General features: G+C 37.3%; 1 protein-coding gene and 1 pseudogene across 2 annotated transcripts in view; both read right to left on the bottom strand.

The window, feature by feature from the left end:
* Positions 1-10,297: 10,297 nt before the first annotated feature.
* The window catches only part of HNRNPLL (heterogeneous nuclear ribonucleoprotein L like), a 37,768-nt gene continuing 30,582 nt past the window's right edge, over positions 10,298-17,483 (bottom strand). For both annotated transcript variants that reach the window (XM_006930353.5, XM_006930354.5), the window contains 5 exons: positions 16,077-16,198; positions 15,399-15,600; positions 14,690-14,747; positions 14,501-14,599; positions 10,298-11,036 (listed from right to left, as the gene is read on the bottom strand). In XM_006930353.5, coding sequence (XP_006930415.1) covers positions 10,981-11,036; positions 14,501-14,599; positions 14,690-14,747; positions 15,399-15,600; positions 16,077-16,198 — 537 coding nt within the window. In that variant the 3' untranslated portion in view covers positions 10,298-10,980. The remainder of the gene's footprint in view (positions 11,037-14,500; positions 14,600-14,689; positions 14,748-15,398; positions 15,601-16,076; positions 16,199-17,483) is intronic.
* Positions 17,010-17,110, bottom strand: LOC111559946 (annotated as a pseudogene).

Raw genomic sequence — 17,483 nt, 5'->3', positions numbered from 1 at the left:
CTATTCTTGTCATAACAAATTACCACACACTTAATGGTCTGAACAACATAAATTAATTACCACAGTTCAATAGATCAGAAGTCTGACATTGGTCTCACTTGGCTAAAATCAAGGCTGTGTTCCTGCTCGGAGGTTCTGGGGAGAATCCACGTCTTTGCTCATTCAGGTTGTTGGTATAATTCAGTTCATTGCAGTTGCAGCACTGAGACCCCCATTTGCTCTCTGATGGTCAGCTTGATGGCTGTTCCCAGCTTCTAGAAGCTGCCCACATTCCTTGACTTGTGGCTTCCATCCTCCATCTTCAAAACCACCAACAGCAGGTCGAGTTGTTCCCATGTTTGAATCCCTCCTCCTATCTCCTCCCTCAATGCGGACAGAAAAGTGTCTCAGTTTCAAAGACTCGTGTGATTAGATTGGCCCCACCTGATAATCCAAGATACTCTGCCCATATAAAAGTAAATTTACTCACATCAGCAAAATCCTTTTTGTCATAAAGGTTACATAGTTACAAGTTTTGGGGATTAGGACTTGGGACATCTTGGTGGGCAATTAAGTATGTGTGCTCTGGAATCCTCAGGGGTTGGAATTTGGTTCTAATAGTCAATGGCTGAACAACCTTGGACAAGTTACTTTAAATTTCTTCATCTTTGTAATAATGCTGGCACCTATCCCAACTATCATAAGAACTATGTAACACATACACTTAGCAGTGCCTCACTGCTCAATAAATGTTAGCTATTATTAAACTTAAATGAGGAACCTTTTCTTATCTCAATTAAATTTCATCTTATTCTTTCCAACTCAGGGCCGCAGGCTGTCAAGATAGTTTTTAATCTCAATTCTGTGGTCTTCAATATTATAACTTCCTTTTAGATTTGTGTTATCTTCCCCTTGATAAGCATGCTTGCTCCTTCCTCTCGGTCACAAAGTTAGGCAAGGTCAAGCTGTAGCTTTGGCATGAATGGAGACAGCTTTCATCTTTGAAAACAATTTCATGGGACAGACCCTGACTCGAAGGATCAGGTGCTAAGAAAGGGAAAGGAAATACAAAGATTCCTCTTGCACTTATGGACATTCCTAATCTAATGGCCCCTTTCAAGATGAGAAAAAAATAGGGTCACTGCAAAATGGCACCCAAGGCCTACTGGAAGACGACTTATTTTTAAATGGATAAAGGAGATATTTACATCTCCATTTTATACATTAATAAACAACCGAGGCTCAGTCCATTTTAAAGGACTTGTTCGGGCTCATTATAGCTGATAAAGGGCAGAGTGAGGCCATGAACCCAGGATTTCTGACTCCAAATCCTACCGTCTTTCCCCTTCAGCACTCTTCCTTCTAAGGGTTCTGCTTACCACATCTGGGAACTGGAAAAGCCCCAGAAAGGAGACAACTAAATGATGGAAGAAATCTTGGGTCTTTGATGAAAGAAGAGATACTTCATTGGAAGGAAGGAAGGAAGGAAGGAAGGAAGGAAGGAAGGAAGGAAGGAAAAATTGGAACTCTTTTCTTCAGCCTAGAAATGTTACAACTGAGAAAAAAAAAAAAATCAAATCCAGACTGACAAAACTAAGATTGATGGGCACTATTTGCTATAATCTAGTTGGCGCCTTTCAAACTCCTGTTAAAGTACTTCTTCACAGAGCATAAATGTATCCAACTCTATACTTCGTGTAGTGCCAGCAAGAAATATTCAGGCAATCAGTCTTCATAACAGTGACTTCCTGGAAAAAACTTACAAATTGATCATTAGGAATTATAGTGTGTTTTCCCATTTCCCAACAGTATGATAAAGAGGCTCGACCAAAGGAGTATTATGTCAAATACATCACACATACAGCCAACATAGGTGAAAATCCAATATTATGACTTCAAAACTCCGTATTCATAAAAAAAGGGTCAATATGTACCACATCCTGGTTGTGCAAGAGATCTCAATGTACTATAACATGTGTATACAAATATATGTAATTTATGTATATTTAATACTAAAAGTGAAATTCTATCATATAAACTTCTCTTAAACAGTTTAATTTTGTCTGCCTTTAGAATTTAGGAGGGCTTTTGAGGTTGTCTGGGTGGTTCAGTCAGTTAAACATCCTACTCTTGGTTTTGGCTCAGGTCATGATCTCCCGGTTTGTGAGTTTGAGCCCCACATGGGGCTTCTCACTGACAGTGAGGAACCTGCTTGGGGTTCTCTCTCCTTTCTCTCTCTGCCCCTCACTTGCTCACACTCTTGTCTCTCAAAATAAACTTATAAAAAAAAAAGAATTTAGGAGGGCTTTTATTGAGATTGTAGGAGTAAGCCAAGTCATAAAAAAAAAAAAAAAAAAAAACTGTCCAACTAGGTTGAAATAATTACAACCATCAACTTGTTGGATTTTCTGTATCTGAGTGAGATATCCTACTTTTTAATCTATAAAATCCTTTTTTATTGCTGAAAAATTCTCAAAGGAGCAGCTGACCATGAATTTGAAATGACAATGATTGGGTTGTAACCGCTTGTATTTCCATCCCAAGTGTCAGCCCCATGGCAGTGCAAAGGCCCTCTCCAATGGAAGTGCCCCCTATCGGTCCTAAAGATTTGTATGGACTACCACCAGAAGTATTTTTATATATATTATTTCATTGTGAGGTAAGTAGGACAGATACTATTATTCTCATCTTACACATAAAGGATCTAAGGTTTAAGGGACCTTAAATGACTTCGCTCAAGGTCACACAGCTCATTAGTAGAGTAGCTGGGACAAAGAAGCCAGGTCCCACAATCAAGGCACAGTGTCTTTTCCTGCATTGTATCCACTCACCTGTCTGCCAGGACAGAAAGGTTTCTTCTAAGAATCTTTGGGAATTGGCAAGATGATCACAGCAGGACTTTTGGTTGATACAGTGTGACTATAGTCCAGACAGACTACAATCCAGGTCTTTCCAGTAAGGTGTCGCCCATTTAATGGAGCTATTTTTAAAATGCCTACAATCACTCCCTCTCACAAGATGGGCAATGCACAGTGAGATTTTCTTGTGATCACAAATGTCTAGATTTTTCTCAAAGCCACATAGCTTTGGAGGGAACAAAATAAAAATTCTAACTACTGTGTTTCTTTGCTCCCACTCTGAGTCAGAATCATCCGGTGTACCTCAGATACTGCAAGCTTAGAAAGGCAAACCCAGGGGCGCCTGGGTGGCGCAGTCGGTTAAGCGTCCGACTTCAGCCAGGTCACGGTCTCGCGGTCCGTGAGTTCGAGCCCCGCGTCAGGCTCTGGGCTGATGGCTCAGAGCCTGGAGCCTGTTTCCGATTCTGTGTCTCCCTCTCTCTCTGCCCCTCCCCCGTTCATGCTCTGTCTCTCTCTGTCCCAAAAGATAAAAATAAACGTTGAAAAAAAAATTTAAAAAAAAAAAAAAAGGCAAACCCAATACCCAGGTATGCCAACACTGCCATTCCCCTCCTCCATCACAAAACCTGACCCCATCTATCTTACCCATAACCCGCATTAAGAGGTGGCTGATGGGGCGCCTGGGTGGCGCAGTCGGTTAAGCGTCCGACTTCAGCCAGGTCACGATCTCGTGGTCTGTGAGTTCGAGCCACGCGTCGGGCTCTGGGCTGATGGCTCAGAGCCTGGAGCCTGTTTCCGATTCTGTGTCTCCCTCTCTCTCTGCCCCTCCCCCATTCATGCTCTGTCTCTCTCTGTCCCAAAAATAAATAAACGTTGAAAAAAAAAATTAAAAAAAAAAAAAAAGAGGTGGCTGATGTCATTAGGGAATACCATGGAATGGAACCACTGTTACGCAACCACTGTTGCTTGGCAATGATCTCCTCAGACAGCTTCCCATAAGCTAGGATAGAAATTTCTTCCCCTTATCCAAGCTACTTCTGTGACATATACCAGCTTTAAGGATCTTCACATGAACATTCCAGATGCAAGAAATTGGTAGGCAGCCTGATCCTTTCCTCTATTCACTAAAAAATTTGCTACCGAGGGCAAAATTACTAGGCAACAAGAATAATTAATTTGATCCGTTTAGGAAACCTATCTGGATAATTCAGACAAAAAAACACCTGTTACTCAGGAACAATTTTACCGATTTTATCCAAATAATTTCAACAGCCCCTTTCCTCAATTGAGAACTGCTAGGTCAGAAAAGAAACAACAACAAAACACCACCAAATAGAACTGCTTTCTTGAGCAAACAGCGTCACCCCGCCTAAACCCTACACTGTATCAACACTAGACCTAGGAACCATTACTACAATCCAGCTCTCCTTCCTCAGTCTCTGCCCTTTGCACCAAATACAATCACATGCTCTTCATTGGAAAAGCACCACAGCCCATTAAACAACCTTGGGTTATAGTTACAGCTCAGTCCAATGTGTCACACCTGATGGCAAGTAGGTTGAGGGTGGGGCTCTAAGATGTTTGCCCTGTGCATTTCAGGGTCTTACTCTACAATTTATAAACCATGTGGTCCTCATTCACACATAATGGAAATAATTCCCCAAAGTGGTCCTACCTTCCTCAGAAACATAAATGAACTAAGGAAAATAACAGGTTTTACTAACTGAGACTAGTGTTTAGAGCAGAAACTCTAGGGAGCACAGGGTTATTACACAGCAGGAGGAGGTACAATAGGCTGTGAAACGATTTTGGTCTTTTTGGTCCAGTGGTAGAAATTTCAGCTCAAACAACGGCACTTTGCTGAGAAGTATCTTGCTGTTAAATAAACAATTGTATGAGGCCTTTTTAGAACAATGAATTTGGATTGGCAACAGCTCTGTAGATATTACTTATAACAGTTTAGCAAGAAAAGCTCTACCATGATTGAGGTCATTGATATTGGCATCAGTCCTCTCAATTATTTTGTATTAGGCAGAAAACGCTTAGGTTTTATCATGTATCGTACAGATGCATAAAACAAAATGCATTAGCCTTCTCATTTTAGATAAGTCTCCTAAAGCTCTCTTGAGCAAACCATGAGCAAAAATTTATATATTATATACATAAACATTTTTGGTTTCACATATTATTTTCTATATAAGCCAGGGTCTAATTGCTCAAGACTTTGAAGCAACTATGAATGTTAGCAAATGGATCAAAGTCCAAATACAATCAGGTAGACTGGATAAGACAGTCTATGAACTTTCAAGGAAATTTGGGTAGAATTATAAACGTCTGCCTGTAGGCTGAGGCTCCTTAAGACAGCTCAAAACTTAGGACAGAGTCCCAGCAGAACCTGAACTGAGCAGCTAGCGCACTACCCTGGTTTAGGAATGCAGAGAAATTCTACTTTTCACTTATGGAATCATCCCTCCCTTTCCCAAAACCTCTTTCCTAACTGCTCACTGTTCACAAAACTCCAGTGGGCTCTTTCCTGGCTCCAACTCCCCTGCCCCATAGTCCAGGATGACAGACGAGAAGTGACCAGCCATCAGAGCAATACAACCATAAACCAGATCTAGAATCACATCTTCTGCTGGTGTTGGTAAAAGTAACCCACTTTCCCCCTATGCCCCACATTCCTTCCTCAACCTATCTAGCCAGCTACATGAAAGTCCTGACGCACTCACTGTATTGACCCTTCTCTAAACTGAAGGGTCGCTGGGCCAGACCTTTTTTTATTCCCATTTTAACGTGTACAATTCCATGGCATTTAGTACGTCACAATTTGGTTAACCACTACCACCATCTAGTTCCAGAGGAATATCATCACACACCACCCCCACCAAAATCCTGTACCCATGAGCTGTCACTCCCCATTCACTCCTCACCCCTCCCCCAGTCCCCGGCAACCACCCATTCTACTTTCTGTCATTTTACCACAGCAATTAATACTTTGGGCAAATACAGCTAACACTTCCAAGTCACTGAGAAAGATCAATTAACTTAATGAAATAAAAGGGCTTTTTTGTTTACATAAGAATCTTAAGGATTAACATCTGGGTTTTACGTCAAATTGAACTTCAGGTCATAGCATCCCTACAAGGTTTTGTTAAACTTTAACAGATCACAGTATCTGGGCTTCTCATCATTAGTTTGTGAAACATTACCGCTTCCCTCCACACACCCACGCAGTGCTAATCACTCCTTGACCTCATTTTTCCATTTTATAGAATTCATAAAAGAACAGATTTAAATATATTACTCAAAGATCAGAGATTCACTAATTGATTTTTAGTTCCTCCTACTTAGGAAATAGTGTTTCCTATCTGGGAAGATACCTTTGCCATTCTTCTATTGGTTCCTTTGTAAGCTCAAATTAACCTACTGACTGCTAAAAGCTGTCTGTTTGAACTTCTAATGTCTGGTACATTCCATGCGCTTAACAGATATTAAAAAAAAATAAATGAGTTAAATGTCCAAGAAGCCAAATGGTTGCAAGCGACATTTCTGGAATGGTTTTTGTCGAAACTAAGGCAAAATCTGCAGATGGACTGGCTATCAGTAGGATTCTAGTTTCTACTCATGGAATCGTTCCTCTTCCTCAGCCCTCCAACCGTCCGACCCCTCCCCGCCCCTGCCACCTGCGAAATCCTCTTTTCTAACTGTTGCAAATCATGCCAAGTATTACTATGCAACATAGGTGTTATCTACGTTTTTCTCACCCTACTGTCTTAAAAAAAAAAAGGTATTTCAAATAAACAAAACCACTTCAATAACCATCTTAACAACCTAAGTTTCACAATCCTAAATTATAATCAGGTTTCAAGTCCCCCAACTATCCCACTGGTATTCAGTTACCTAATTAGCCAATACTTAAATTATGGTAATAATCACAATATTTGAGGCCATTTACTAGTTTACTTTCCAGACTTTCAATAATCCATAACTATTCCCCAGAAAGAATTAATATTGCTCTTGATTTCTCTTGGTGTTTCTCAGGAGAAAAAAACAAATGATAACCAGATTATCAAATCAACTCAAAGCAAATATTTCAAGGTTATTCAGTAGCTTTGGTCTTATTACTGTGTCATATTAGGGAGCTGTGTATGTTTTCAAATCAGAAATTGCCACTAATTCAGTGCTTCTACTTAATTCAATTAAATTCTGTAAGATTTACATAAAAGGACTGAAGTACACAACGGAGAGAATTTTTAGGTTGAGTATATATTAAAAGCAACTCACTAACAAACCTACAGAGAATAGCTTCAGTATAGAAAAGTGTCCAGAGGTATTTGACTTATGTTTAAACTTTATGGTACTACTTAGGACAAAAAAATTCAAAGTGGGAAAATACAATGGGAGTCATAAGCCCAGACTGGCAAAAAGATAAAAATAGCTCAGTTTAAAAACAGGGCTACCTGTCAAACAATTCTCTGTACTCTTTCATTTGTGTTGTTTGTACACTACAATGGCTTAAGGTGAGATTTAGGCACTTAGACATTCTTAAAAATGTCTAGCTAGGACTTCAAACTGAAAAGGGAACTCTGAAGACAGGAGTCTACGGAGCATGAGCAAAGTAGCCTATGCTCACAGTGGTTTCCACAGCTGTCTAAATTAGTTCTATCCTCTTCTGTTTCTTTTTTTCCCCACCTGCTGGTATCTCTCAAGATAGCAAAATGGCAATACAGTCCCAGGCCTACCTCATAAATGCAGACCACACGACTTTGGGAGAGCATCTCCTTACCCCTTCTTCAACAAATCCTAGGCTTCACTGTCTTTGGATCAACCTAGGTTTACCAGTTCAACCCAGAACCAGATTAGGTTAAAGCAATGGTTCCCAATCCACACAATCTGACACCTTTAACATTATGCTCAAATAAACTTCCTTGATTATACCTACCTACCCTCCCACCTACCTACACACACATGCATGCACACACACACAATATTTGAAGGAAAACAACATAAAACCTTAATTATATAAAACCTGACCTGCATACTGTGAAGCATAAATGTTCAGGAATGGTTACAGTAGAAGACAAAGAGATGAGCATGACTGCTGCAAATGAAAACTGACCCTGATGTGTTATAATATCAATGTAATGTCAACTCAATCTTTCCATGACCTAATTTTCCAAAATAACAAAGAACTTTCAGAAATACTGCAATCATCTTTCCTTGATTTACAAGGTAGTTGCATTCCTATGAAATTCATTGTACTGTATACAAAAAGAGTTTGTATTTACAAAATTCTTTTTTTTTAATGTTTAGTTATTTTTGAGAGCTATAGAGAGCAGGCATGCATGCACAGGTAAGGGGCTGAGAGAGAGGGAAAGAGAATCCCAAGCAGGCTCCTCACTGTCAGGGCAGAGCCCAAAACAGGGCTTGAACTCACGAACCTTGAGATCATGACCTGAGCCAAAGTCAGACGCTTAACCAACTGAGCCACCCAGGTGCCCCACCTGAAGAACTTTTTAAGTGAAGCAAAGTTCCTTGTGCTTTTGCTTCCTAATTATGGAAGAATGCTCTATGGTCAAAATGTCTTTATTCTAGAAAGAATGGAGTATCAATGGTAACTACTAAAAAGCAGTTACCTAGCAACCTATCCTTGCAATAAAAAAAGAAAAGATGAAATGTAACTAACCCCATTTGGTAATTTTTATTTTCTTCTCTCAACTGGAGTCCTAGAAAACATAGTCTGGATAACCAAATCACTAGGATGTTCGTAAGTCTCATGTCAGCTGCAACCATAAATTTTATTTGAGGTAATACCCTCAGCAGGAAAGTGAGGATTTTAAAAGGCAGCTTATATTCCTTAACTCAGTTATACAGATATATTTTCTAATATTTAATGGGATTTAGATATGGGATAGGATTCCAATACTTAAAAAATAAACTCAAAGCTAATATTATTTCTTTATAGCTATAGCATCTACTCTTTCATGTTCTCCTAAAAGCAGAAAGATAGCACAAAGAATGTTTATCTAACATTGTTGTTAAGGCTAAGGAAATACAGAATGTTGCCAAAGCCAATTCCATTCCAGGATCAGATAGTATCAGGTATTAACAGCAGTGACACCCAAGTAAACTGTCAAAGACATTACTGATAACAATAGTATAGGGCTGACATACCAGTGTATAGATCAGCAAGGTATAACTTAACAATACTTTACACCTTAGGAATTTACTCATCATTCTGTTGGGGAAAGAGCATTAAGACAGAGTTCGTATCTAAAAGTCAATACCATTTAAACCAAATCTAAATTAATTAAGACTTGTCACCATCCATGGGTGTGTTTCCTAAAATCTTAGGCACAAAATAATCTAGAATGCTGACATCACTATTAGTTTTCAGAAAAGGGAAAGGGAGGGAGACAACTATTACATAAACTCAGAAATTACCTTTTAAAATAAAGATAATTTCATTTTGCAACAAATGTAAAAAGTATAGGGGAGGGGGAAAAAAAAGATTTGGTTATCGTAGAGTTAGGTAAACATAAAATTGGCAACAAATGAATGAGGAACACACAGAGCCCAGTATCATACAATTACAGTTCATACACAAGGTGCCCTTGGCATAACTTACTGGGTTCCATGTAATGCCTCTAGATTGAATTTAAATTTTTCTAGATCTTTAGAGGGCTAAAGGGACACTGGTTCACAGCTGTTAAAATTCAAGGGGAAATAAATGTTAACGTGTGTTTACTTTCCATCTTAACTTCCTATTCAACAGCTCTAAAATTTTTTAAACCCTTGCCTCATTTCTAAATGGATTAAGGCAGACTGTTTTTATGTTAAAATTCAAAATAAAACTTTTACAAAAGATCTAAATAGAACTTCTACTTGGAAATTTGTTTAAAAGTCTCAAGATCACAAAACTGCTACAGCTAACTATAGACTTCAGTTATTCTAGGTAGATGAAACATATTCCCCTTCTATTAAAGATAAATACAAAATGGCTACATCACATTTTTATTATAAAAAAGCTATGAATTTGATAACAAGTGTGCTATAGTCTCTTAATACCATGTTTAGTCCTTACAACTCCTTGAGATATATTATTTTCCAAAAAAAGGAAAAAAAACAGTTCCAATGGGAGAAAGAATGTTTAATAAATGGTGTTGAAACAAATAGCTATCTGTTTGGAATAAAAATAAAATTAGATCCTTACACCTTGCACCATATAGAAAAATACATATATTACTGATGGATTCAAGAGTAAAAAATAAAAATGCAAGTACCCCAAATTCTACATCCAATATTAAGGGGTTCACGAACTCCCTAAAGCCCATCCATGGATCTCAGGTTAGCAAGAAGAGGAACTGTTAATCATAACTTCCATTAAAATCTCAATGCCAAACACCAGATGTGTTTTCAAGATCAAGTCACATGCAACAAATGAAGATGAACACATTAACTCATTGTTGTAACTTTATAAAATCTCCAAACTGGAACTAGAAACAGAGGCATGTCAATACAAATGGACAATGACTTAAAAAAAAAAAAAATTACACCAATTTAAATAAGTTTGAGTGCATACTGTACAAGTGTACCCATGTCTGTTAGCCTTTCAGAAATATAAAATCAGCTAAATCTTTAGTACTTAAAATTCATTATGTGCAATGTTATTCTCAAACTTGATTAAAATACTTAATAAATACAAGTTATGTTTAATATGAATAACTGCAACATACGTAAACATCTAAACATATAATAGGAATTCTATATTAAAATGCAATACTTTCACCTGCATTAATCTCATACACAATGGAAAAATACTTGCAGATAGTTAGCATTAAGAATGCAAATATATTTTCACTGTGGAAGAAAAATAATAAGATTAGAAATCATATATTTGAGTAATCTACAAGGAAGCTGTAGATAGTCTACATTATGATATTCTATTTTAAAATGAAAACAATTCAATATTTAACTTTACAACAAATTTACTCAAGGCAAAATATTTGTTTATTACAGAACAGGATCTTAAATCAAAGGAAGCAAGGCAACATTAGATCAACAATCTTAGATTTTTTTTAATGAAGTGTAGCTTTAAAACTGTAATAAAGGTGAACATAAATTCTAACATGCTCTTCTCTTCTTATAAATGGGATGATGTAGAAAAGCAAAGCTTCAATGTGTAGGGATTGGAACCATCTGTAAAAATTAAAAAACAAAGTTAACAGTTCACTTCATCAAACTTTCAAGATTACCTTGAATTAGCAGAGTCAATTATTTCACCTTCATATAGCATCAGGAGCAGAAACATAAAGAAGGAAAATTTCTATGCAAGGAAAGGGGAAGATTACTTCTGTACATCGCTACTGGCAGTTAACCTACATGAAGACAGGGACTCTGTCCACGGTTACATTCCTACTGCTGAACATTATCTGACACACAGAGGAACTCAATGCTTCTCAGTGAATTAATTAATCATTACAGATAAATAGTATAGGATTAGGCTTATGTTCACCAGCAAAGCTCCCTTTGCAGAATACATTAGAATGGCAGTTCCTCTACAAAAGCCAATTCAAATACAGGCTGGGAAATGGGACAAGACTGGAATGTATAGGAAAATATTAATAAACTGAAAAAGTTCCAGAAGATCTACTATTAAATTCTAAAATTACTCAATAAAAACAGTATTATCCACAAAAAATTTTTCCATTTTATACATTTTTCCTTAACTTTTCAGACTAGACAGAAATAATTCTTCCTTACTTGATTATGCAAAGAAATAATTCTGGTATCTTAACGTATTAAAAGCTATCATCCTTCAAGAAAAACATTCCTATAAAGGAAAAAGCTTATAAATAACAAGTATTTGCACGACACTGGAGAGGATAAAAAGATAAATAATTGTTCTAGCCTCCAAGGAGTTTAAAATTCATATACTATCTTGTCTACGTCTCAAATATACATGTAATTTTAGCCTTTAAATAACTTCTATTGAGGGGGTGCCTGGGAGGCTCAGTCAGTTAAGCGTCTGGCTCTTGGTTTCGGCTCAGGTCATGATCTCACGGTTCATGGGTTCAAGCCCTGCATTGGCCTCCACACTACCGGTGGAGCCTGCTTGCAATCTCTCTCTCAAAAATAAACTTTAAAAATAAATAAATAAAAACCTTCTGATATTAAGCTATGATTCACTACCTAAAATTTACTTTTGTGACTAAAAAGTTAAATGAGGAGATATTCCTATTTATTTTTTATCTTTTAATTAAAATTTTCAAACATAAAAAAATTTATAGATTAGTATGACAAACCCCTATATATCACCTAATTTTTTGTTTTAATTTTTTATGTTTATTTATTTTTGAGAGTGAGAGAGACAGAGTATGAGTGGGAGAGGGGCAGAGAGAGAGGGAGACACAGAATCCAAAGTAGGCTTCAGGCTCTGAGACGTCAGCACAGAGCTCGATGCGGAGCTCAAGCTCAGGGACCACGAGATCATGACCTGAGCCAAAGTTGGTCGCTTAACCAACTGAGCCACCCAGGTGCCCCTCTATCACCTAATTTTAATAATTGTCAAAGTTTGACAGTCTTATTTTATCTACCTACCCTCCACACACTTTTTGGGAGCTAGAATATAGAAAAAAAAATTTTTTTAACCATTTATTCATTTTGAGAAAGACAGAGGGTGAGTGGGGGAGGGGCAGAGACAGAGGGAGACACAGAATCTGAAGCAGGCTCCAGGCTCTGAGCTGTCAGCACAGAGCCTGACGCGGGACTTGAACTCACGAACTGTGTAATCATGACCTGAGCCAAAGTTGGATGCTCAACCGACTGAGCCACCCAGGTGTCCCTGGGAGCTAGAATATTTTAAAGTAAATCCTCAATATGTTATTCTACCCATAAATCCTCAGTGCGTATTTTTCCTTTCTTTCCTCATCATACCTAATAAAGTTAGTAATATTTTTTCTTCCAATATTTAGAAAAATAAACTTTTAACGCCCTTTAGATCCAGGATCAAAGTACACAGCACAACACTTCAGAAGTTATATACTTGAGTGTTCTTTGCATGGTAGAAAAAGAGGCCATTTACCATTTTGGAAAGATTAAACAGAGAGACGATTTCATTTGATACAAATTAAAACCAGTATTCATGGTAAATCAAATTGTGGTACATCTCTACCATGAATAGCTACTATGCCTATGCTTTAAAAAAAAAAAAAAAAAAAAAAGTGGCTTTGCATGTGCTGATACAGAAATAGCTCTAAGACATAGTAAATGAAACCAGTAAGGCAAAGAAGAATATGTACAGGAGAACCATTTTGGGGGCACCTGGGTGGCTCAGTTGGTTGAGCATCCGACTCTTGATTTTGGCTCAGGTCATGATCCCAGGGTCACGGGACTGAGCCCCACATTGGGCTCTGCACTGAATATGGAGCCTGCTTGGGATTCTGTCTCTGTCTCTCACCCTCTGCCCCTCTCTCCTGCTTTCTGTCTCTCAAATGAAAAAGTAAAAGATTCTCTCTCTCTCTCTCTCTCTCCCCCCTGTCCCTCTTCCCAACTTGCGCTAACAACAACAACAAAAACAACAAAAACAACAACAACAACAACAAAGAAGAACCATTTTGTGGGTGTGCCTGGATGGCTCAGTCAGTTAAGAATCCAACTCTTGATTTTGGCTCAGGTCACCATCTCACAGTTGTGAGACTGAGCCCCTCACCTGGCTCCACACTGAGCAAGGAGCCTCCTTAAGATTCTTTCTTTCTTTCTTTCTCTCTCTCTCTCTCTCTCTCTCTCTCTCTCCCTTTTTCTCCCTCTGTCCCTCCCCCACTTTTATACATGCACAGGTGCATGCATGCACCCTCTCAAAATATTAAAAAAAAAAATTTTATGTAAATTTTTAAAATGTAGATATACATACACTGGAGGAGGAATAAAGAAGACAAACAGATTATAAGTTGTAGAAACCTTTAACTTTCATTTTGTACCCTTATGTGCTTTAAGCTTTTTAACCATATAAATGTATGTATTACTTTCTTCTAAAAACATCAAGAGGGATTGTGGGAGCCAGCATCCAAGATGGCCTCGATGATCCACCCTTCCGGTATTCATAGCCCTGTACGGTCTCCTCCCACACTGTACCACAGTTGGTCTGTGCAATTAAAATACAGCATAAATGATAGTATGTCATTTCCAAATATTAGGGTATAAAAGACATTGTGGCTTCTGGTTTGGTTTTTGCTCTCATTTCCTTTGGATCACTTACTCTGAAGAAAGCCAGCTACCATGAAATGGCCAATGTAACTTGACTGGACTTGCAAAGGACCATGTAAGTGAACTTGGAAATGGATTTCCCAGTCCCCAAGCATGACTTGAAATGGCTGTAGACCCAGAAAACAGCTTGACCACAACCTCGAGAGATCCTAAGCTAGAAATACCCAGCTAAACTGTCCACAGATTACTGACCCTCAGTTTGCTGTCTTAAACTGCTGAAAGTGGTAATCTGTTATACAAGCAATAGGGAACTAACATAAGGATTGTGTGGGGGGTGGGATTTATATGCCTTTTTACTTTGTACTTCTCTATATTAAAAAGACAGTAAGTGTTATGGTAAAATTACTAATGTTTTGACAGTAACTGCTATTGAATAATTATGACACAATTTCACTTACTTGGAACTCTTATCTGGTAGTGATTAAGTGCGGTAAGGGCTTCCACTGCATCAGTTTTGCATTCCCATTCTAACAGCCCAGAAAGTGTTTTGGCAGAAGCTAAAACAAAACAAAGAAACACAAATCCAGTTGTTATTGGCTTGTCATCAGTTTAACCAGAAAACCTAAAAAGAGGGAATGTGCACTTACGTTTTGCATCAAACACTTTATATTTGATGAATGTAAGAACTTCATGGTCATTACATAACTGTCAAAGAAATGTAAAACTCCATTAAAAATATGGCCAAAATAATAATATTCCTGTTTTTTTTAAGAAAGTAAATTTATGGCAGCATTTAAGACTGGCATGCATGAATTAAATCAAACACTTTTTAGATTAGTAAGTTCTAGGAGAAAATCAACTAAAAAAAGTGATATTCTGTGAACTATGTAACTTATTTAGTGCTATACAATAAAACCACAAACTGGTAACTGAAATACATATTTTCAGAGCTGACCAAGATTTATCTAGTGTCTAAGGTAGGGAGTGGAGTTCCAGAAAATCAATTCTTTTCTGAAATATTTCCTACATTTAGGCAAAAAGGTAGGGATAGATAACATTTTTTTATGGGCAAGATTTAAGGGCATAGTAAAAGAACTTTCTGAATCCAGAAGTAAGGTCTCTCACTCTCAATCTAGCTCTCAAAAAGACTGAGCCACAAACCAACAAAAGACTAATGCAGAATGGAAGCCAGAAAAGTACAATGACCAAAGAATGAACTATAAAGTACCAAATAAATAACAGAATACTATTAACATCAAAAGTAGATGAACAGCACAAGACTTTAAAATGAGGCTAAAATATTTTAAATTTTGAAATAAGACAGAACATTCTGCACAACTCTATTTCAGCACCCACCTTGGTGAAGGTCTCCTCTGTGACACACAATGGAACATTATAATAATGCAGCACGCACGAGGGCGGCTGAATTATATTCTTAGATGCTTGACCAGCACTTGTGAAGCGATTATTTTTGCTCATTGCAAAATCTTTGTAGCTACTTGTACCATCCTCCAGCTCAAATATTTGACTTGGAACAACTGAATGTTGTTTAGACACACTAAAGATTGGGAAGGAAAAACGTACAGAACATAGCTTGTTAGATAAAAAGCAGCAAGTAGACAGTCTCGAAATGTTAATACATATGCCTGCATTCATTTTAACAAATAAGACAAATGTAGCTATTTTAAATGTGGTTTAAATATTTAATATTTTAAACATTTATTTGAATATTTAAATTTAGTTTGAGTTATAATCCATCACTCATAGCTTAGATACAGTCTTGTATTAGGAAACTTTACATAAAACTTGCCCATTTTTACATGCTGTTTTATGGTAACACTAAAAACTAGGTATAGGTGAGCAAAACCTGAATTATATGACCCTAACATACTTTGTCTAAAATAGTAACATTATAGGTGCTAGTTTCAAATGTGCTCTCAATTACATTAAAATATTCTGAAATTGAAATTAATGTTTCTAATAAAAATGAAGTTTTTTTTAACACTTTTAAAATTTACCACTTAAGATAATTACCAAACATTAAGTCTTTTCCCAAATAATTTGACATTGTTAAGGTGTGTGACAGCTCTTTCTACAGCATACTCATCACCCATTTCTACCAGTGCTGTACCAGGAATGGTCTTCATAAACTTTACCTGTAAATACAAAATCCCAAAAAGGTGACTATTTATTTCCCTTCTACAGTAACAGAATTTCTGAAAGATAGTATGATTTAAGTGGTTGATGTCAAATACAGAAGATCACCTGGAATCTTGACTTTATTCTGCTGTGCTATTACACACTCCTAGCTCTTATCAAAATTCAACAGTTAAAAAGGAAGATGATAGGGGCGCCTGGATGGGTCAGTCGCTTAAATGTCTGATTCTTGATTTTGGCTCAGGTCATGATCTCATGGGTCATGAGACTGAGCTCCCACTGTCAGCATGGAGCCTGCGTGGGATTCTCTCCCCTCCCACTGCTTGTGTGCATGCACTCTCCCTCTCAAAATAAATAAATAAACTTAAAAAAAAAGGAAGACTATAATTCTATTATATAGCACAATAAAGAAGAGCACAGGCTTACCCTGACTCTGCTATTTATTGTGTGATTTGGGGCAATTTACTTCACTTCCCTGAGCCACACACTTCCCTATAAAATGGAGGTAACGATAACATCTAGTAGGATTCAACAATATTTACTCATTCAACAAACATTTACTAGGTGCCTCAAATATTTTGATAAACACTGTGTGAGGTACTGGGAATTAATGGTGAACATAATAGACACAGTCTTCTTGAAACTTATATTCTGGTAGGTAGGTCAAAAATTTTAAAGTAAATAGTAATTACCGACTTTTCAGAATGCTGTTAAGACAATACTCAAGATACTGTAAGAAATAATACAAGATGGCCTTGAGACAGCAAGCACTCCCAGGAGGAAGGCTTGTACAAGGTTAGGGGCACTTTAAAACACAGGCTTTACTTCACAAGTTCTCATAACATCTTGGACAGAGGCCATACTTATCCTCTTATATTATTCCAATTTTAATATATAACAATGTAGTAATGAGGGTTAGATGGGTTAAAGTATGATAATTATTCAGCATAGTACCCCGCCCCTTGGAAAGTCCTTAAAATAGCTATTCTGTACCACTAACATTCACGATACCTTGAATATACTCCCTTCTTATTTGTTAGCCTTAAAAGAACACTACAAACATATTTACACAACAAATGCAGCATAGCATTTATACCCACCCTTGCAACTAACTATCCTTTTTAACGGGCTATCTTGGCATTTTTATACTGCTCCTGTATTTAAACAAAACTCAGCTATAGTAGAACTTTTCAGCTTTGCTCAAAATCAACTGTCTTCTTGTGGGCAAAATTTCTATACATTGATTTAATCCAATAACATCCTACAAATCTAATAATGACTAAA

Source organism: Felis catus, chromosome A3 (genome assembly GCF_018350175.1).
Source record: "Felis catus isolate Fca126 chromosome A3, F.catus_Fca126_mat1.0, whole genome shotgun sequence".
NCBI classification, from domain to species: domain Eukaryota; kingdom Metazoa; phylum Chordata; class Mammalia; order Carnivora; family Felidae; genus Felis; species Felis catus.
This window is presented reverse-complemented; position numbering and strand designations above follow the sequence as displayed.